The sequence below is a fragment of the Excalfactoria chinensis genome, chromosome 17, assembly GCF_039878825.1.
Source record: "Excalfactoria chinensis isolate bCotChi1 chromosome 17, bCotChi1.hap2, whole genome shotgun sequence".
NCBI classification, from domain to species: Eukaryota; Metazoa; Chordata; class Aves; order Galliformes; family Phasianidae; genus Excalfactoria; species Excalfactoria chinensis.
Window position 1 is genome coordinate 1,739,486 of NC_092841.1, and position 22,946 is coordinate 1,762,431.

General features: G+C 51.3%; 1 protein-coding gene across 3 annotated transcripts in view; it reads right to left on the reverse strand.

The window, feature by feature from the left end:
• PIK3R5 (phosphoinositide-3-kinase regulatory subunit 5) overlaps positions 1-22,946 on the reverse strand; it is a 45,068-nt gene that overhangs the window by 14,237 nt on the left and 7,885 nt on the right. For 2 of the 3 annotated variants that reach the window (XM_072351751.1, XM_072351752.1), the window contains exons 2-4: positions 6,755-6,864; positions 1,564-1,664; positions 599-667 (exon numbers count right to left, since the gene is read on the reverse strand). In XM_072351751.1, the coding sequence (XP_072207852.1) occupies positions 599-667; positions 1,564-1,664; positions 6,755-6,851 (267 nt within the window). In that variant the 5' untranslated portion in view covers positions 6,852-6,864. The remainder of the gene's footprint in view (positions 1-598; positions 668-1,563; positions 1,665-6,754; positions 6,865-22,946) is intronic. The other variant, XM_072351753.1, reaches the window with a different exon arrangement.

Sequence of the window (22,946 nt, forward strand, 5' to 3'; positions counted from 1 at the left end):
GGATGGGATGGGATGGGAGGAGGAGGAGCAGATGGGATCAGGGCTCACCCTGTGACACCCCATCCTTTTCCAAGGAAGAGCCAAAGCACCTCACTGGGCACAGCTGCAAAACAGCTTCCTCCCCTGTGCCTCCCCAGGCTCACATGCCACAGCCTATATATAAATTCCCTTTTAACAGCCACAGATCCATGCAGATGAATCACATTGAAGTCTGTGCTTTTTCAAGACCTGGCAGCAATGATTTCCTCGGGATAATGATGCATTGTGCTAATAATAATGATAATAAAAAACACTTCCTGTGAATGCTCTGCTCCTTTTCATTAGCATTGTCTGCACAACTCTACGGTGTACGGAAAAGAATCTGCCCTCTCTGCAGAGAGATGCTGCCTCCCTTCCTGACTGACCCATCTTTAAATGCAAAGATTAAAAGCACCGAAGTGCATCTTTTTTTTCATCTCTTGCAGCTCGTGCAGCCGTTCCTTGCCCTTCATCCCTGCAGATTCATATGGGATCTTTTCAGAGAGGAACAGATGAAAGCAGAGCGGGACCTTGCAGACGGCAGCTACTGGGGGCTGGGGAGTGCTGAGTACAGACTTACATAGAGGACTGCGTAGTAGAAAAGCAGGGCCAGGGGCATCACCAGGTCGTAGTCACACTTCTCCTGCACCTGCAGGAAACAGCAAAAGGGAGAAGGCTGAGCATTACCATGGGGGTGCCAAATGTTCCCCCATGAGTGCATATGCCACCATCCCCAGCAGGTGGGGACAGCTCATCTCTATGGGAAACCCCCCTAAGGCACCCACAGAAGCAGCAGGCAGTGGCACGCGCTGCCTTTACTCTCAAGACTGAGCTCCTGACCCTCTGATGCTCTCAATCCTTGCAGAGCTGCATGAAACTTTATGCAAGCAGCCCAAAGCAGGCAGCCCAGCCCTGCTTAGGGACTGCAAATGGCAAAGCACAGTGCAAAGCATGCATTTCTGTCCCAACCTCAGCAGGATTATTTCAGCAAGGGATGTAGGGAGGGCTCAAGAACAGGCTTGCGGACACTGTCTCCCTTTGCTTACAAGCATGGCACAAAGTGCAAGAAAAATTTACGTACAGCATAACATAATACAACATCATTGTATCGAGATCAGTCCCAGCTACTGAAAACAACTTGTCAGTTAAACAGAGTAACAGCAATCAGGTTAATGTATTAGCAAGGCAGCCTTTCTTCCCTCAGAAATGAAAGGCAGCATTTACCCCATCACATGAACCCCAGGCTTCCTCCCACATCAAGGCATTCCCCAAAGTCCTCCCGCCTGCAGCCCCAGGCGGCCCTGAGCTCTCCCACACAGGGTTGGGCATGGCAGCCAATACAATGAGCCCCACTGATGCTTCAGCTGCTCTAGCTCCATCCCTTGCACTGCAGGAAGCTGGGCAGAGCCTCAACAAAATCTCCATCACTTTGGAGCTGCTGGACCAGCATTGCCCACCCTGCGTTCCAATGGGGTTTGAACACAACCCCGAATCACCTACCAGGACCTGCAAAGCTCCTCCCCACAACCAGCAGCCCCCACTCACCTCCCTGGCCTTGCCGAGGATTTTCTCCACCAGGATGAGGTAGTTGCCAGCATCCCTGCTCACCAGCTCCTGCAGGCTCCAGCAGTTCAGGCACAGCCCTGCTGCAAGGGAGATAGAGCACCATAACCAAATCATGCTCACAGGAGGGATGAGCAGCAGGAAGGGGTCAGGGGGTGGTGTTTGATGCCTGGGTCATATTGCTATGGGGGAAAAATAATCACACCCCAATTCTAGAGAGATTTAAGCTTTCCAAACAGTGCTTGTCACAGCACCATCACTTTTTACCAAGCTTCTCAGCACTCGTCTTGCAGCACAGTGCACCAGAGGCAAAGCTCAGATCCCAGTCCCTTTGAAGCCAAGGGATGATGCTCACCCTCTGAACAGCTTCCCAGGCCCTGAAGCTGCATGGTCAGAGCTCATAGCAGCATCACTGCAGATGGTGAACACATCAGCATCACTGCTAAGCCTACCCAGCATTTATCCCACCTCCTCAGCACCTCCAAACTGTCACGAAATACACGTAAACCCATCCAGAGTAGCCAGATATTGACAGAGAACTGCAGAAGGAGTTGTAGTTCCTTCTGTCCCCCATGGACAGGTGCTGGAACACCCATAGTTTTCCTGGCTTCATGCCTTGTTTGTAGCTGAATGAACAGGGCAGAAGCTGTTGCCCATTGCAAAGCTCCCCTGCTGCCATGTAACATTTTATTCTGCACAAATCAATGTTCTCCAGTGCAACCTTTTGTTGCAGCACCTGACCAGCGAGGGCATAGTCGTAATGGACAGCAATTCAGCTCTGAGTTTTCCTTTCAGACAAGTCAGTACAATGGCACAAAGCCACGGCTCTGCTCCGGAGAACCCCAGCAGAACAAACAATGCTGTCCTAGAGCACTGCATCCTCCAGGGGAACACCCAGCATCTGAGAGATGCAACGTGCCCAGCAGGAGTGGTCAGAGCTGCTGGGAGCTTTGCTGATCTCAGCAAGAAGCAAAACCCTGAAACAGCTCCAGCAAGAAGGTTTGGGGTTACTTCAAACTGTTCTGCACCCAAAGAGCCCAGCCCAGCAGAGCTGAGCAGTGCAGCACCAGCCACGGGGCAAGTGGCTTCCTGCATGAACATGGCTGTGAGCACGAAGGGCAGTGCCAGGCACGAACCCTTTCCTTCCTCACACTGCTGGCACAGAGGAGGAAGCAGCAGTGGCTCAGCAGAGAGGTACTGGGATGCTACCCTGGAGATGTGCTGGGCTGAATGCACAGCAAGCTGGGAGCAGCAGAAGGAGGCAGGGACAAGAGCAGGGCTGGAGGGAAGCAGCGTGCCAACACAACGCAGGGCTGAGGGTGACCCATTTCTGTGTGTTCTACAGGAAATCTGAGCTAAAGCACAAGGATGCAGCAAGGCTGGGTTAACACTGCTCTGAGCAGAGGAACTCCTGTGAGACTCACAGCCACGGCAAGGTGCTGGGATGACCCGCAGCAAAGCAAACAGAGCCGGGAAGCAGCAAGCTGCAGGGGCTGGGCTCCTCAATTTGGCAACGCAGCAGTAACCAAAAACACACCAAAACAGCTGCGTCCTTGCTAACAATATTCTCCAGCAGAAAAAGCAGCTCGGAAATCCTGGACACAATAAACAAAGACTGTGCAGCAGAGCATCGGTCAGGACGCTGGGTGGGAATTCCCTTTTGTCTGTGCAGAGTCCTGGTCACAAGTAGCACCTTTCTGAGCACTGGGAGCAGAGTTCAGCCTTGTATCCAGGAAAAATAAAGGCTCTTTGAGCACTGAAGGTGATGCTCCTCACACACACAGGTCAGGAACAAGAGCCCCAGATGACATGAATAGCACATGAGCCACCTGCTCTGCAAGTGTCACCTCCATCCCTCAGCTGGTGCCCTGTGGGCAAAGGACACAGCTGGGCACTGCGGTGGCACCAGGGAGCTTTTATGAACTGCAGAACAGCACTCGGTTTATCAGCAGAGCAGGGACAGGCTGCAGCCAGGTGGGAAACCACATCCAGAAGTTTATTTGCAGCTGCTTATCCGTCTCAGTGCAGCTCTGCAAATGGACAAGGGGAGGGTGCACACAGAGTGCACACCGAAAGCCCAAACCAGACTGTCCTGCACACTGCACATGCTCTTTGATTCACCAGAAGCACATTTCTTGCTATGAGATGCAAAGGAGGCTGGCTGTCTGCAGGGAGGGTGCAGCTTGGGGGCACCCTTGTATGATCCTGGAGCCTTGTTCCCCATTATCTCTTGTCCAGTGGAGCTGTGCAAGTGCTGGTGGGGGGAAATGGGAATATATACCCATAGGAAGTGCTGCAAGCAGAGACCCAGGAGGCTTCAATCTCTATTGAGTTTTGGCCCCGTGGGCGGCCTCGGAAGGATGAGGCTCTGTGAGCAGCACTGTGAGCCACCTCCTCCTGCTGCAGCTCCTTCCTGACCTCAGCTGCTGCTGCTTCCCCTGTGCTGCTCATAGAGGGGGAGAGCATCAAATGGGAACAAATGAAGAAATAAATGGACAGATAGATAAGTAGGAAAAGAAGAACCTTTGCCCACAGTGCTCAGGGCAAGCATCGTGGTGCTGTCGAAAGTGATGCAGTCGGAGGGAGAGAAAAGCAGAACCCTGCAGCCCCATTTCCAGGCTCAGAGCCACACAAGTGGGGCCCTGCAGCATATCCTGCGCTGGGTCCAGCCGTGGTGCTCCCACCCAACCAGGGGGTGAGGAAGGCAGTGATCCCAGCCATGAAACACCGCACCAGGCTGTGAGATCAGCTCCAGGGTTACAACCTGTGAGGCTGATAAACCCACAGAGAGCTGGTCGTAGTTCAGTTATTAAACCGGAGCACCCCAACAACACACTTCTGGTCTCTCCCCATGCTGATATTTAGATGGCTGCATTCAAGCTTTCAGCCTCCCTTCATTAGAGCTGAGCACACCAATCTGAGCCCTGCTATTGCATCATCGGACATTCCTCTGGCTCTCCAGTGACCTCCATCCCTCCTGGCATCAAGCAACCCCACAACAGAGACACAGCATCCACCTCTCCCTGGGACCTTTGGGGCACAGGGATCCCCTATAGCTTCCCCATCATCTCCCCACCCATCGAGGCCCTCAGTCCCCATCCTCCTGTAGCCCTTCTCACACCTCTGATTCCCCCAGCAGCCAGACCCAATGCACTCCTCCATCAAACCCTCTGTTCCAGCAAACAATACGCTGTTTTGCTCCCTGTGGCATACCAGGAGTTTACTATCATCCCCAGCAATGAGGAAGAAGGCAACCAAGCTGTGCCCAAACTCATCTCCATGAAGGAAAGCACATCATGTTTGCTAGCATTTTTCCACTTGGCTCCTCCCATAAATGCAGCAGTTCAGGAGGGATGCTCAATTTAGGCTCCTGCGCCCAGCACGTGCTCTGGGATGTAGATCTGCGATGCCAAAGCACTCTCACTTCTGCCCTTTGCTGATTCCACAAACCTCAGCAGCTCAGTCACTCACATGGGTAAAAACGTCACATCGGAAGTGATTATTCATCCTCTCCAGAGCAACCTCCTGCAAAGTTACTGTGCAGGCAATAAACGCCCAATAATTTAAAACCGAACAGAACCCCAGCAGGGCTTCAACGCCAATGAGCTGCAGTGTGGAACACCTTATTTTGGTGTATTGCATTGGGGAAAAGGAGGAGAGAGCAAGTCAACTGGGAAACAAAAGTGATATAAGAAGTTGAAAATGAGAAAGGAGAAGGATGCTGCCCAGCTAAGAATGAGACAGAGATTCAAGGAAAATAGGAGGAACAGAGCCCTGCCATAAATAGCAGCACAGCTCTGACACGGGGCAGCCATAATAAAACCGGCGCTTGTTGCACAACAAAGGCAGGAGAACATGAAAAAATCCCCACTCTGTTTGTGAAAATGAATAGGATATGTTCTATTATGCCCTGTTTTCCCTAAACCACCTTATTGCAATAACAAAGTACTTCCTATTCCGACCGCAAATGGGTAGGACATGAAGGAGGCAGCACCACTGCTCCCAGCAGAGCCCATCCCCTCCACCCACAGCCCAAGTCGGCCTTATCTTTGCTAATGAGCTGGAAACATTACAAAGTGGTTTTTAAAAGGCTACATCATGCAGCCACCAGCGCTGAAGAGCAGGGATTAGTGAGTGACACAGGGACTGATGAGTTGTAATGATGGGAAGAGGTGAGCTCTGCGTGGCACAAAGAGTTGACCGGGGGAGAGGCATTCCTAAGGGCACAGCCATGCTTACAGGAACCAGGAATATAGGTCATACTGCAGGGACTGGTGCCCAGAATGTGTGGAGCCCCATGGGGCTCTGGTGCTGGTGATAACTGCATGAAGCAGGCCCTGCAGTGATGCTACAGCCACAGAGCCAGCGTTGCTCCTGTGGGTCCAGCACTCAGCATCAGACAGCAGATGGTTTGCAGCTCCTTCTTGACCCATGATGGAAAAGCGGAGGGGGTGTGCAGAAGAATTGCACAGACACAAAGAAACCTGGGTGTGACAGCTGCTCACGTTCATTTCTTTCATCCCCAGGTGGATATAGGAGTGATTTAATTGCAGCCTGGAAGTGCAAGTATGAGGATGGGAATTCAAAATGTGATATATAAGAATGGCTTCTGCTTGTTGCTGCTCTTCCCTCACCTTTGCCACCCGGAATCCTGTCCCAGCGCTCTGAATGAGGCTCCCATCTTTATGGCCAGCAAGGTATCTGAACCAGATTAAACAGCTGATAGCAATATCTCAACAGTTGCTTCTGACAATGCAGCAGGGATACGCCCAGAGGTTCTGAGGTCTTTATGCCCCAAAGCATGGTATTCCTGGCTGATTACATAAAGGGGCCTTTCCTCGGAGTGAATAAAGAACCCTCCTCTTGCCAGCTCACACATGGGCACCTGGCAGAACACATGGCTGCTCTGCTCAGGGTGCATCTCTGTATGAACCAACCTGACTTGTTCAGCCACTGAGTACAACTTCCTACTGCTATAAGAAGCTCAGAAAGATGGACCGGGTTGGATCCCACCTCTAACTTTGAATGTTGGAAGAGAGAAAAGGCCACTCAACTCCCCCAGGAGCACCAGCAGGTCTGTCCTGTCCAGGTAGGTCAGCAACAAGAGGGTAAAGCACACAGACACAAAAGAGTCTTTCCCTGCCAGGGGACTCACGATCGACAGGTCACCTACCAGCCCATCTGCTGGAGACAGCATCTCTGCTAAGCCCGTGCAGACATCTCTCCAGTGCATGGTAGATCCTGTCCTCTGTGCACGTGGTGTGCTGCATTTTAATTCATCTCCTAAGGGAAGAGAAGGAATAAGGTTAGCCATTAACTGAGAGCAAAGAAGACAGCATGGTGATACTTCCATAGCCCCTGGTAAAACATCCCGCTGTTACTGCCTCCTGGCAGCTTTTCCAGCCCCAAAGCCAACAACATTCACCCTTTGTTGTCCCCTTCTCTCCCAGTCCCTTCCAACCATGTCATATAAAAGGAGATGCACTCATCCATGACCAACCAGGAGTGTCTGTAGCACCAAGGCACCCAGCCCGACCCACTGCAGGCATATCTGCTGCCTCATTGCTTCCGTCTATGGGATAGATTGAGTCTCACTTAAATGTTTGCGGGTTAGCCTCCACCAGAGATTGCACCACAGGGGCTTACAGCTGCAGCACCTTGCAGGGGAAAAGCAATGGCAGACTTTGAGATTCCATTGCTTGCATTATGCGTGGCTGCCTCCAGCACTGTCCCCTTGCTGCCATGCAGGCAAGGTGGACAGAATGCTCTGTGGCCCCATGGCAATGCTGGAAAATATCAATGGGACCTCAGCCCCAGCATTTATAAGCATCGTGGAACTGCAGACTGTGTGCCTGGCTGAGCCCCTTTCACAAGGTACTGCTGTCTCAGCTCTTTACATGGCTCAGGTGCCAGCCCAGACCTCAGACAGACTGTACTGGAAGCATGAGGATTTTATCCCACCCTGGGAAATCAGGAAATCAAAAGCCATTTGCCCAGAACCTCTCCTTAGATCTGCTCCAACTGTGAGCAGACTGGTGTCCAGGGCAGAGAATCCCTCATTCCCTGCAGTGCCAGCCCTGCTGTCCCCAGAGACCTCAGGACATTCACCTCCCTTCTCCCAGCACACAGAGAAAGGCTCTTGTTTTGGTTACCGGTGACACAAGTGCATGAAAATACTCCAGGAAAAGGAAGTAAAACTTGCCAATATTACAAAAGATACCCATCAATGAGACCTTTGCTATCAGCCTGGCCAGGACAGTCAGACATTTCCCAAAGCTACCCCAAAACGTTTGATTTCCTGCTATTTGGTCCACACTCGATGCTCAGCAGCCACCTCCCCACCAGCAGGAGCAAAAACCGAGGGATCTCAGCAGAGAGTCCCCCAGTCTGCTAATAAATAGCCCCTAATTGCCACCAATCCCTCAGAAAGTGGCTGAGGCTCCGGTCTCACCACTCACTCATCCCTCGGCTCCAAGCAGATGAAAGTGAAGGACTGACCTTCTGCACGGGGGATCTCTCCTTTGCCCTGAGATGGCTCCCAGGCTCCTGCCTTGCTTGTCACTGCCACGGTTTGTTATTACATCTACTAAAGTTTTGCACATCCACAGTGTGAGGAACGCCTGCGAAGCGAGCTGCTGCGGTGCTGGGGACTGAATGAGAGCGGAGCAGCACAGCACCTTAGTCATGACTTGTGGTGAAAGCAGTGACTAAGAGCACGGCGTGACTCACCAGCACCGTTCCAACACCCAGCTTGCAGAACTACACCTCCTGCATGTCGGTTTGCTCCAGAGCACAGCTTGGCTCTCGGAGGGAAAGGGTGATGAGGTGAGCCCTGTGCCAGCCCAGCTGCCTCTTCCCAATGCTTCAGCACAGAGCAGGCAGGGAATGTAAGGATGAAAGATGACAAAGATTTTATCATTACGTTCTAAACCAGAGAAAACACAGAGCCTTTGTTTTCTTCTCTCTGGTGTGCTACGGACCACACAAGGATTCAACCCAAGGGATGCTTACAGAGGCATCTTTCATGGGAGAGCACTACGTGTTCACCACAAGCAAGAGGGAACTTTTCAACCTCTTCTGCTGTTTATTCCCCAAACTCTCCCTTCCTTTCCACCCACACTGGGCAAAATGACACAAGGCAGGGGACAGTTCTGGATGTAATCGGACTTCCCACAGAGCTGGGAAGAAACCAGGGTTAAGGTCAAGGGTTCAGATCGGTGAGAGGGTGGGTCAGCATTGATTAAAAAAGAAAGCAAACAGAAATCTGTCCTCTCCCCCCCCTCCTCCAGTCAGACTCCCAGCAGCAGTGTGTCTCAAAACTCTCATCACCAAGGCTGGCTGCTGCCTGGCTCACATCTAAGCAGAGCAGCATGTTGCAGAAGCAGTGGGTTTCCCTATCTTCTTGCCTTTTGCTCACAGGTTGGACCCCTGCCCTACAGCATCAACTACGGGATTTCAATGGGATGTCCTTAAGACAAGATTGTTTTCCTTTCTCCAGTAGTAACAGTGCACACTGTGAAAGCAGCCTCCCAGCACTGGGCAAGCCATCATCACTGCTTAAGAGAGAAGACAATGCTTGGAAACCCTGAGCAGTTTTTCTGCTGTTCCACAGTGACTTGTGGCACAGCTGGGAGGAGAAGGCAAACCTTCAGCTCTCCAGCCACGTTTCTTATCCTCCATAATGTCCCCCCATAACATCAGCAGTCAGAAGGGGCTGGAATTCTTCACAGCACAACTAGACTACATCCAATTGGAGCCCTCTCTGCCTCCCATCACCCTGTCCATATACATGGCTGCTCAACAGAGACAAACATCTGCCCATAGAAACACCTCCTCCATCATTGCCCCAGCAGAGGAACTAACACAAACCAAGAGCAGAACCAGGAACCACAGCATGGATCTGGGCACAGGACCTCGCAACGAGAGTACAGTTGGCTCTGTCAGCCTTGCATCACACCAGCAACATTACCGCTGTGACAACACTGAAGCCCTTTGGTTTCCTTCAGAACACAGCATTCTTGCCTCATGGCTTTGTTGTGCTTTGGAGAAATGAACAACAGTTTAAGCAATGTCACAAGCACAGGGCAAAGGATCCTGGGGCGTCTGTGGAGTTGTCCCAGCAACCCAAGTGGATGCAGGGCTTTCCAATTCAGCTTGCTTTCCTCCGTGTGTCACAGTTAAAAAGGCAGGCAGTGCAACCACGTTTTTCCTGTTAACCAGCACAGAAGAGGTAAGCACTCATCCCTTGGCAGACAGAGGGAATTTGCTGTCCATTTATTTATGGATTCTCCTGTTGGCTTATGGCCACAGAGAGCCCTCAGGCACTCCCAGCTCCATGACACACATTTTGCACTTGGCTGAGACAGGCTGTGGTTACCCTGCTTGCCTTTGGTGCCTTCAAACCTTCCCTTTTCTCAGTTTTCCAGCACAGAGTTAGAGCAAAGGAGACCTGAGGCCCTTGGTGCCCAAGTTCTGCTGCCCCTCTTCATACAGCAGCCAAGTCAAGGAGATGAATGAGGCCACCAGCAGCTCCACGTGGTGGGGACAGGCAGGTGAGAAGGTGACCTGGAAGGCACATATCTGCCTCTCAGTGAGGCACCCTTCTGTGTTAAGGTCCACATAAGCCCTAACTCTGTCATCCAAAGAACTTCCCTGATTTCCTTCTATTGTTGTGGAGCTCAGCACACCACTATTAGATGGGAACAGGAGATGCTCAAAGACCAAATCCATTGTTGGTCTTCTCAAGTGAAGGAGTGAAGAGAATTAAAACATCTTCTGTGTGTACACCGGGCACTGCCTACCCCAGCAGCAAGCAGATCCCTGCCTGCCCATCCCAGTACTCTCAGAGGCAGCACTGCAGCCAACATCCTGCTGGCTCCCAGGCACCTCCCCAAAGAGGAGAAATGCAGGCAGACATTGAATAATTCTAGCCCTCCCCTTCCAGAACAGCAAATCCCAGCAGTATCTTCTGTAGCTCGAAGTCCTCCACCTTCCTGCAGAGAAACCTGAACTGGGAAGCACTGCCCTGCTATGCCAGAGAAAGCCCCTGGGTACCTTCACAGCAGGATAACTCCCTTTCCTGCCCTGATTGCTTTGAGGCTGTTGGCCAAGCATCCCAAGCAGGAAACAGGAAGGAAAAACAAGCGCTTGACCCACGGGAGCAGGTCATGAATACACTGCTCAGGTCCATGGGCAGTGGCAGAGAGTGGAAGGCCAGATGTGGACCACCTTGCAAAGCTGCTGACTCATGGTCACAGTGAGGGACCTCAGCACTTGGCTTGTTGCTGCAGCATGGCTTAGGGCAACTGGGGACTAAAGGGCATCAATTCAGGTGAGGATAAAGGGAAAAAGAGCTTGGGGTGATGCTGCAATAGAAGGAAAAGCACTTCATTGGGAATTAAAGTGGCTGGATTCTAAGCAGAGCTATTTTTCAGGGCAAGGCCCTCATACCAGCACATTGGCAGGGACCTTGGGCAAGGATGTCACATCCCTCAAGCAACACTTCAGCCTGCTGCCTCCTTGGAGGGTGCAACAGGAGCAGAGCCATACTGGAGCTGTGGGAGTTGTATCCCCATTGCATTGCAGCGAGACGGTGCCTGCGTGGTATCTGCTCCACCACCACCAACGTCTGCTTTCCTTAGATTACACTGAGCTCTTGGTTTTAACTATCCTTAGCTTGCAAGATTTTATTGCTGCCTCTACCGTGCACAGGAACCAAAGATAGAAACTCGGAGCCGAGAGAGGGAGCAGCTGGAGGAAGTCTCTGTAGAAATCAGGGCAAAGGGGGGAGGAACCTGAGAGTTTTAAGGTTCAAACTTCAACCATCATGTATTTACAGCTCAAGTGAGCGCTGTGCATCAAAGAGCAGCAAGATGGAGGTGATAAGATGCTTGTTCAAACTGCACAAAGATGGCATATCAGAAGATCCTGGAGGCAACTGGTTTGACAAACATCCTTTTGGGGTGCTTGTAAAGGACGGCGTACCATGCAAACACCCTGGCAACACATTATTTCCTTACAGATCCACACGTTCCTGTCCTGCTGAGCAAGCACAAAAGCTGCTTTTAGCCCAAGGAGTATCAGCGTTTCATGCCACAGTGGGGATCATGACTGACCTTCACTCCTTGGGCTGCAAAACCTCACCTCCAGGGAGCCTCGCTAGCAGAGAAGCAATGGAAGGGCAGTGAAGCTGTGGTTACAGGCTACTCATAGAAGCTGTGAATACCTCATCCCTGGAAGCGCCCAAGACCAGGCTGCCTGCCCAGAGGGATGGAACTGGGTGGGTTTAAGGTCCCTTCCAACCCAAACCATTCTGTGATGCTGTGACATGGAGAATCTTTTCCAAAAACTGGCTGACAACACCCAAACCGAGCCCTTACTGAACCCTGGCACAGAAGAACCAACAAAACCAACCACTGATGAGGCCACAGAGAGCAAACGCAAGTGAGATCTGCTTGGGTGTCAGCACCCACATCCCTTCAAACCACCCACACACCCACCCATTACATGTTGGCTTGCCCAGAGCACCACCTCTACTGCTGCCAAGTAAAAATACAGGCTTAAGAATGATCCCTTGGGTTACTTGAGAAGTGCACCCTCCAGGACTGCCCGCCCTCCTCCGTGAAGCACAGAACTGAACTACTCAGAGCAGCCTACAAACATGAATGACACCAAGGTCCCCATGAAGCAAGGAGCTGAATTACTTAGGGCAGATGACACACATGAATCACACCAAGGGCCCTCTTGGCCCCCCCTCTCGATGCTATCTGCTGTACTTACACATAGTGAAAGACAACCAACAGGCAAACAGAAAAACAACAGGAAAAAGGACGTACTGCTATCCCCTCTGTCCTTTTCAGGGCTGGAAAGGCGTGTTGAGGAGTGACCAAATGCAACTGGGGTCACTGCTGTGAATACCTGCTGCCATCAGGGTACCAGAGGATGAACCAGAGCAGAAACAGCTTCAAGGAGCAATGCAGACTCAGGGGTTTGGTGCTAAGGAAGCAGGATACACAACGCAACACATACCAAGGAGAAAAATCCAGACAGAGTGGTGCACCTGTGATAGAGACATCAACATAAGGGAGTTTTTGAGACAACCAAAACCACATAAAGATGAAATTGCTATTGTGTTAAACAAGCAACGCAGGAAAACGTGGATGCAAGGAGTGTGCAGAACTGCAGCCAGGAATAAGCATCCCTCCATCACTGACAAACTCCAACTTTGAGGTTTCCAGCTACTGGGATGTCGCTGGGAAGGACAGGACAGTGCTGAGAGAGCCCATCAGCATCTGGAACAGCCCATGTCTGAAGGACAGTGATGTCCTGCTGAGCTGCAAAGGCTCATTTCCACCAGCAGTCATGAGAACTGGAAAGCTTACTAAGACATAGAGCTCACTCCTTGCTTTCACTGTGCCTGAGAACGGGGCTGAATGAGAGACTCCCACCACAGGCAGGGGAAGCACCTAACGTGCAACAGTGGTTTCAGAGACCTTTTAATATTGAAGAGCACCTTCAGAAGGTAGCTAAGCAGATCTAGACTGGATGAGGCAAACCAGACACTAAGTGTTTGCAGAACACTTTGGCTTCTTTACAGAAAGAAGTCCAGACCGGGATACAAATTTGCAAAAGGAAATGGCTCTGTGGGTATCTCATAAACCCACAGGTGGGACTCAGCATCCTTAAGCAGCAAAATGCAGGATGGTTCAAGTGCTAAGCAGCTCCCAGCAGCTGCACGGTCAGCACTTCTGCTGCTCTCCTGGCCCAGGGGCACAGCACACCACGGTGCAGTAAAAGAAAACATCTCTGGTCAGAGTGGGGAGGTCTTCAGCCCAGAATGGAGATAGGAGGAGCAGGGCAGCCAAGGGCTGAAGCATCATCCTCACTGGGGGTGAGGAAAAGTCGTTCAGGAGGGGCAGAATGAAGGCAGAGCCACTTTCCCATCACAAGCAGCTTCTGGTTTCGCATCCAGTCTTCTGTCTGCAACAGCAAGCCCATCAAGAAAACATCCCAGATGTCATAAAACAGGCAAAACCTGAAGACAGGGAGCATCTCATGCCCAGAGCTGGGCTGGGGAGCCGAGGCCAGGGAGGAATTAAGGTCCCGGCAGGGCTGACTTATTGCTCAGTGCAACTTCTCCAGCCCTGTACCAGCGACGCTTTGCTCGCAGGGAACCACAGCAAGCTGCAAGGCTGCACTGAGACCAGGCAAGAGCAGGGAGGGGGAGAAGGGGAAGGGAACATCCCAACCACGAAGCTCCCACACGTGCGGTGTGTGATGTCGGAGCCTGCAGCGCTCAGCATCACGTAGCCCCGAGCGACAACACCAAATAAAGAAACGCAGCTCCCGGCCCGGCCCCGTGCATAGAAAGCACAAGCGGTGCAGCCGTGGGTAGCGGCGTACTCGAAGCGCGGCTCTGCACAGCCGCAGCCCGCAGAGAGAGCCGGGCAGGGGACGGGCTGCTGTCTGCTGGCTGGGGAGGAGCATTCTGAGCCTCTGCTGAAGTGGGACAATGGGGTTCGGGGCTGCGGTTGTTAATGCAGCTCCCTGCAGCAGTTTTGCCCTACTCGGCCATCACTAAGCTCACCCAGTTCAGGTGATGAGAAGGGAAAGCCAAGAGGAAGCTGAGGAATGCCTGACACGTCAGCTCGGCACTAATGCCTCCAGCTGAGCCATTCCCGTTGCTGCAAAGGGGAATTATTTAATGGGATTTCCCAAATTCCATCCCTAAGATTACCGTATTAGCAGCCGGAGCTTAAGGCTATGGCTCATGGGGTGAAGAGGCTGAGAACCCCGGGAAAGTAAAATCCAGAGGGGCAAAAAACCTCCAGCAAACTGCCATTGCTTTTCAATTCAGACTCAAAGATAAATAAAGATGCTCAGCCCTGATACTGCGCACCTTTTCTGTCTTTGCCCTGGGATAGGCTGCCTTAGAGCTGATGGAGCCTCAGCTGTGTTTCCCAACACTGGGAACCAGAATCACATTGACAGAACCAAGTGCATTGCCCCAGCGATGATGGAGATGCTGCCTAGGGTCAAGTTTTCAGGGGGCTGTGGGTTTAACAAGCTGGTTGTTGGTAGCAGCAATAAAAGGGCTGCAGGAAACTTGGCACAAAGAATAAAGGAATCAGATAAACTGCTTTAGAGTGAGCCAGCTTCTCAGTGAGTTGGTCTGAACCTCAGCAAAATGAATCTGCTTGGAGGGTGCACAAGAGGGGGGGGGGGGGGGGTGGCGGGTGGAAGGGGGATTGCTTCAAGGGCTCAGAATGAAACTTGCCAGCCCATCATTTAGAAACAGCATTCACACTCATCTGACTGCAACTCTGAAAGTAAAAATCAAGCCTCACGTAGATGAAAGTTGGAACTTCAGATCAAATAAAACATTTTCGTAGAATCATAGAATCACCAAGGTTGGAAAAGACCTGAAAGATCATCCAGTCCAACCATTCACCTATTACTAATAGCTCCCACTAAACCACATCCCTCAAGTTTTCCTCCATGCACAGGTATTTTGGTTCTCAGTGCTAAGAGACCCCCACTGAGTCAGCTCTCCTGAGCCCAGTCTGACACCAGTTTTCCATGGCACTGGGTAGGGACACCAGTACCCAAACAGGCACCTGCCACTAGGGATGCTGCTCCCATCCCAGCAGCCCCAGGCAGCTGCATCCCCAAGTGCTGACTACACTTGTGTTCTCAGTGGTTCACAAGCATCCCTTCTATGGAAACACTGGCAACATTCAGCTTCCTCAGGGCTGGAGCCAGATACCAACCTGACAACACAGCCAGGAGAAACATTTTGCCCAGGTCAGAGTGGTGAACTTGTGGCATCCCTCCCAGAAACACATAGGAGAGCCAGGTGCTTCGCTCACAGCGCAGTGCTGCAGGTTCTTTGGTTTTATTTATTATTATTAATCTTACTCTATGAGAAGTTTTCCTACCATTTCCCAGCTGGCTTCTCCACTGGGAAGAGCCAAGCGGGACAACCAGGCTCTGCTGGACCAGTGAACCTCCCCAGTGAACTCCCACACTGACCTGCCAGATGGCTGAGAGCAGGAAGGAGCTCGGCGCAGCACAGCAGCACCAGCGGATTGTTTATCTGCTGGTTCCTGTTTTTAGTTTTGTCTCTGTTTTCTTTCTTTGTTCTAAAATTGTGTTGCAATGGTGATACCTGCCCTGAATGACACGGGCTTGCTTTGTAGCAGGAACCAGCTCAGTAGCTCGTGCTGTTCGTTTTCTTATCTAATAAAAGAACAGAGACCCCAGCCGCAAAGTAAGACTTTAACCCTTCAACTTTTAAGTTGAATTTGGAGCAGAGATTAACTCAGGATTTAACTCAGGCACACAGGAGCCCCGGTGAGAAGGCACAGCCCTGGGCACATACCATCCTCCCAGACCCAAAGCTGGTAGCCACCCCACGGAATGAAGCCACCAGCTCCCCATACTGGGAGACCAGTTTGACTGATGATGGGATTTGTCACCAACACCTATTCAGAGGAATCAATCCACAAAGTGCTATCCAAATCCTCATTGCAGATGGCAACTACAAGGACACTGCTGGAGTTGGCACAGCATCTGTTGCTGACGGGCACCCAGATCCACCTGGTCCCAGGCAGGAGGTGGGTAGGAATGGTGATTTCACCAGTTGGATGCTGCCAGCAAAGATCTCTCACTCACATCACTGGAAGCTCATGGCCTGGGTTTTTCTCTCACCAAGATGCACAGACAGTTGTCCAAGAGGTGACCCATGGATAGAGAGCTCGAGGGTTTGATGCTCCTTAGGTTTGGTTCCCAGCAGGCCAGGAAAGCCCACCAACCCTCAGAGAGGGCCATACTCCAGAAGGACCCAGGGTGGCCCAGAGGAGGGCCTGGAGTCAATTTGGGGCATGCATGGGACAGGCCAGCCACCCCTGACACCAGCAGCAGCTCTCAGTCACTGAAGGAGTGAACCCTTGACAGTCCCAAGCCCAGATGGGAGTGAGCTGTGCTCCAGCTGCAGCTCACAAGCATGTCTGGCCAGGCCAGGCTACCAAAAGTTGTATTTTTAGCAAGTCAGGTTTGAATCCCCAAAACGACCCAATTGAACATCTTTTCATGCAGGCCCTGACTGGTTCTGATGACTTTCATCTTAGCTTCTACATTACAGGTCCTCTAGTTTTACCCTGCACCCTGAGCCAGTCTTTAGCTCCCTTTTGGTATGGGAGCCAAGCTCAGACTTGCCCCTTCCCATCACCTTTTGCTCCATTCCCACCTCTGTATCCAGTCACCACAGCCATCCACTGGAGAATCCTAAACTGGGATGCTGCACCCAAGCCAGGCTGCACTGTGATGGGCACATACACCTCTAGCAGGACTCTGGACCCAGCACCCCAGAACCACAGTATCTGCTAATTATTCACTCCCTTCACTCCCTCAGCCCAGTCTTGTATGTTACTAAATGCCCTGGTTCTCATAACCATATATAACACATTGTTGGAATATATGAAATAATACTGTCTTGGTTGGAAACAGATACTGCTGATAGAAATAAAACAGCAGAGGCTCAGTAAAGTGAGATCCCTGCTCTGCTGGCTCACAGCTCAGTGCAGACCTTTCAGATTCCCCTTTAGTGCTTCCCCACCTGTCATCGACCCATTCCCTTTCCCTCTGACCTCCAGGGAAACCCCAAGAGGTCTGTTTGTTTTTGGCTTCATTGGCTCTAAATAGGTGGCTCTCCAGGTCTGACACTTGGAGCTCATGTCTCAAGCCTGCCAGACACCAGAGGGATCAAACGACAAAGCAATCTGATCCGGGGAAGTTCCTGTCCCTTTGGCAATGGGCTCCACTCGCCAGACCAGTCGGGAAGGTGTAATGAGCTGAGTAATTGGCTACCAGGAGCAGAAATTAGCAGGCAATTTGCCCCAACAGCAAACTGCCGCCAGTGGGACCTTTCTGTAGATAAGCATCGCATCGCTACGTTTCTGGGAGGGCAAATCTCAAGTGGGTTAAGTGCAAATTGCTTTCCCTCACAGCTGTTTTTTTCTTCTTTTTTTTCGACATTTTGCAGCTATTTCTGCCCCCCTCCCTCAGCTCTTACAAGCAAATGCAGCTCTCCACCTCTAAAGGCTGCCATCGTTTTTCCCAGCACAAGCGGTGCTGGCCCCACAGCGCCCGAAGGTTTGGGGTTTTGCATCAGACAGGTGGGGAGAGCAGAGTGTGAGCTCCATGCTTGGGTTTGCCTGCAGCCAGTCTGGTCCCAGGAGCTGCAGCCCTGAAGGGGACAAACCCAGAGCTGAGGGAGGCAGCGCAGCCAGCACTGCTTTCTGTGCTGGCTGATGCAGCTGGTCCTGACTCTGACTTCCAGCAACTGTTGAGAATCCTCCTCTCTTCAGAGCCTTCAAATAGGCACCGTTGGAAATTAACTTCAAGCAGCAGTGTGGCCTCACCACCCTCAGAGCATCCCAGTTTCCTGTTTGTAAACAGATTGGAAGTGACTGCAGCATGGAGTGGTACCACAGAGTGCCCAGTGCTGGGCACCACCAACTGGAATCCCTGCACTCACCTCCCTTGAGCTGAGAACAGAGCTGTCTAGTGGTTACAAAAGGAACCGAAAGCCCACAATAGAAACCAAGAGTCCAGTGCCATGGCATGGTGAGTGACCTCTCTGTGCCTCAGTTTTCTTCTCCCATAGCAGAAGCAAGGCCCCGCTGCAGCACACCCCAGCAAACCCCACCTGAGATTCATTGGCAGAGGAATGAGATGGCACCGTGGTTCTTCTATCCCCTTATTTCTAATTCCTGATGTAACCTTCCCAATCCCATTCACAACCTTGGCAGGTAGAGCTGGCAAAGCAGGACACGCCGAAATGCATAATTCAATGAAGAAAAGAAACAGTGATCTGTCACAGAGGTTATTTGCAACCCACAAAACCACTTGCCTTAACCAAGATATCCTGCCGCGGGCACCTCAGGAGCGCAGCACCCAGACACCCATCCTCAAGTAGCAAGAAACGATGGAAGAGGGATGAGAACAGCTCAGGCAGCAGCGGATGGGAGGAATGGAGCTGTGTGTGAGTGGACACATGAGCCCAACAGCAGCACAAGCACCGGAGCTGCAGATCTGATCATCGGCACCAGAACCAACACAAAGCTATGGGGAGGTTTTAAAACCCAGATTCCTAAGAAACAAAACACAGAACTGCCTTGCAAGTCTTGCAGCAGCCGCTCAGTTCTGTAAATCTAATTAATGAGCCGGGGAGGGGTGGGGGGGGGGGAAGAAAAGTGTCATTCGTTAGTTAACGACTTCACCAGGGGCTGCCAAATAGACAGATAAAGGATTGAGCTGGGGCCCTATTCCAGCCAAAGGAGCTGGGAACCTGGCAGGGACTGCAGAAGATTAGAGAGGGGTGAAAGGAGAAAAGAGGGGGGGGAAAAAAGAAAGAGAAATATCTAAACAGATTAGCACTTTCCAAATGCAAGCATGTAAATCAGCTTACGTTCTGTATAATGGCACTGTTGTGAGTTGCCCGGATCGGGTCTGCTCGTGGCACAGCAGCACAAAGTGCCGGCTGAGCTGCGCTGTGTTTGGGCTCAGCAATCTCACACCACCTCCTCCCTCACCAAACCAGAGGGTTTTGTTTTTACCAGCTTTGTAAATTCTCACAGGAAGCCAATTAGGGGAAAGCTGGGAACAGAGGAAGATTCATAATTGCAATTAAGGCTTCAAAGCACTTATCCCAAGTGAGGCTGTTAAAATTAGAGCCGGGGAAGAAAACGGCTTTGAAACCTTGAGCTTTCAGACACCCCCAGGCTGGAAGTGCTCTCCACTCCCATAGCAGCCCATCCCCTGACACAGCTCACCCAGCACAGACCCAGGCTCCAGGCGGGCACCTTCCTCCTGCCTTTGGGAACAGAGTTCAGGCCTGTGCATGGAAAACACCCCCCCCCCCCCCAAAACTGGAAGCATTTGCTTCATCTCTGATGGCCTCAACTTGTAGGGTTGTTCCTCACCACTGTAGCGTCCCCAGCAAGGTCAGCAGATTGATTAATAGCTCTGCAGATTAAGCTGCCCACTGGGACACAAGAGATCAGCATCCAGTGCTACAGACCAGCACCCTTCATGCTGTCATAAGTGAAAACATCCTCTGAGAGGGTCAGCGGTCTCAGCTGGACGCTGAGAGGCAATGGCTAAGCAATCCAAATAGCTGTGTTTATTTGGACTGCTCTGCCTGTTTGCAACCCCGCATCCACCCCAGCAGCTTGGTGTGAACACCTCTGGGCTCAACCACTTCAGTGTGGAGTAGAGCAGACCAGCCCTACAAGTAGCTCAGCCCTCCACTTGTAGCAGAACTGTATCAGGGCCTTTGGCATGTTGGAAAACGTCAGCAGGCACATGGAGGCAGGACAGGACAGACACTTCTAACCAAGGCTATGAACATTCTATATCTAGCATATTTGTATACATACATATGTAAATACACTGGCTGAGTTGTGCTCAAGGATTTTGCAGATGTGTCTCAGGGTCTAATGTAGGACCTGCCCTGTGACCTTGGAAAGTCATCTTTGAATCTGGAAACGCACTGGCTTTAGGTATTTTTGCATAAGATACTTTCCCCTTGTCATTCTTTCCCTACCTCTGAGTGCACAGGGCTCAGTAACCAAATGAGGTCAAAAGAAAACTCCAGCCAAAACCCTGACAGCCTCTGTCCTTCCCCAGCAGCTGATGGCATCTGAATGCCCCCCACCTCACTGCGCACTTAGCATCCTTCCTTCCCACCTGAGGTAGAAGCCATGAACCCCCCCCAGAACCACCTCCCCCCCCAACACACACTGGCTGGATCTCAGTTCTCGCCCCTCGAGATGGTTTCCAAGAGCAACCTGCACTTCTGCATTTTCTACGGAGATCTTCTTACCTCACCTTCCCGCACACGCTGCTGCCAAAAGGAGAAGTGCCCTGGAGCTGGGGGGGAAGTTGTGCCACCATTTCCTATTTGGGACAATGATTTCACGCTCCTGCCACATCCGAGGGCCACACGTGGCATCCACAGCACCGTGCAAAGGGCTCTGGTTTGGGCCAGAGAGTTCCAGGAAACCTAACAGTCGCGTTTAAGCAAGTGCAAAGCAAAGCAGGGTGCGCAGCTCAGCAGAGGGGAGGGAACCATGTGCAAAAGCTGCAGCCCAGATCTCAGCAGTGACTTTTAGTGCTGCTCCTAAAGTGCAGCACTCACAGCTTGGTTGGGCTCTTGCAGCCCTCAGAAGAGCTACAAACCAACCAGGCACTGGGGGAACGTCTCCTTCAATCCCTTCACTCCTGGGTTTCCATTTTCTTGCCCAGAGCGTGTTTCAAGGCCAGGAATCACACACCCACAGAGTTTGGGTCTTGCTTTCAACCTGGACAGCAGCTCCAAGGATGGCTCCAACAGTTATACACTGTTCTCGTTACAGCTGCAATAACTCGGCTTTCCCCCGACAACAACAGAGATGTCATCACTGAAGGACAAAATCTCCCATCTCCCTCCCCATAAGGATCTTGCTAAGCCCCACTACAAGAAGCTTCTTCCTACAGTACAGCCAGAAAGTGTTTAGCATATTGCCTGCTTAAAACCTACTGCTGTAACCTCCTTACCAGAGAGGCACCTCCAGATATTTTTAGAGGTAATATCTACTAGCACAGGAATTACAGTGCATTAATTAGCAGCAAGACACACGCTTGACAGTCACAAGGTCATAATGCAACATCCATAATTTACACCTCATTGGGAGTTACTCAGAAAACAGGACATGCAGGAGCCAGCATGTCTTAAAGGGCTCTGGGCACACAGGATCCCATCTGCCAAAAACAAACATCAGAAACATCCAGAGTGGATGGAGCAGGATAATCAGTGCTCAATCGGTTGTGCTTGTTTGTAAGCAAAACAGTTCTGTTTGATGCCCTTTCTGCTTGAGTGGTTTCCACCCTCTTCTCTGAGCACCACGACCCACCAGCAGCCCTGCTGGCATCCCCATGAAGGCTCTTTCCAACACAGTGAATGAGGGAAGTTCTTTACACCACAGATACATCTGTGAATCTGCTGTACAACCAATGGCATTTTAAGGCAAGGAATACCAGCCAAAAATCAGCATCTTGTTTCGTACATCAAGATGTTTAAAGCTGGTGACCTCAGGGTTGTCATCCAGTCAAAAAGCAATGGGATCCAAGGCATGAAGCAAGGCAACTGAGCAACAAACTGATCCGGTGACTCTAGAGAATTCACATCTACTCCATCATAAAGCTCTGAGGTGACACTGGGTCCATCCCAGAGATAGAATTCATCTCCTGTAACTTTACCTGTACAAGAATGAGGTGAATTTCCAAGCAGGCCAACAGCTACGGACAAACAGAACACCTTCACAGCAGTCAGCTCATCCCATCCCATCCCATCCCATCCCATCCCATCCCATCCCATCCCATCCCATCCCATCCCATCCCATCCCATCCCATCCCATCCCATCCCATCCCATCTGAACCCATCCAGGAGCAGCCAGCACACTTAGTGACTTTAGAGGCCCCAGTTTTTAGGCAGACATCCTTGTGCAAGACAGCTCCCATTCTTATCCCCCAAAGCTGCTACCCACATGCAAAGCAGGGATAACAACATTTCCTTCCTTACCCAGCAGTTGCATGACCAAACGTTTCAGAGCCTGCAACAAGCTCAGATAGTGCAATAATGGGAACATGGATATTGCAATACACTCAGCTTAGCTTACACTTCTTTCACCCTCAGACTTGATTCATAACAAACAAAAGCAGAAGTCAACATTTCTGCAAACTTTATCCTCTCGAGATCTCCTGGCTGCTGGGGAGGAGGGCTGGAAGGAGCAGCTCTCAGTAAGTCACTGACCCAAGAAATCCTCACCAGCACGCCACTTGGCCTTCTGCTTTTACAGCAGAGACCTTTGAAAACAAAGTCTGTGCTTTAATAAGGTCAATTTCATGGAGCCATTCACAGATGAAACGCATTAGTACGTGTACAGAAGTCAACCACAGCAAAATTTTAGTGACTTCAGAGTGAAACCACCATTTCTGCTGGTAATGAGCTTCTCATTCTCATCACAGTTTTACTGACAAACCTCCAGCTCCAGGGAGCTGCAGCAGAAGATCATTTCCATGTTATGGAGCAGAGAAAAATATCCTCCTAAGCCTGAGCAGATACACCAAGGCAAAGCAGAGCGCAGAGTTGGAGCTGGAAATGAGTTGAGTTTGCAGCCGTGCTCGACTAGAGGCCACAGCTGGCTGCATGCAGAGCAACAGGCTGCTTCCAGCTGCAGGGAGACAGTCACACAGATACCCAAACATGAATGGCCTCAGAGGTGGCAGAGCTGACGGCATTGCCAGCAGCTTCTGTGCAATTC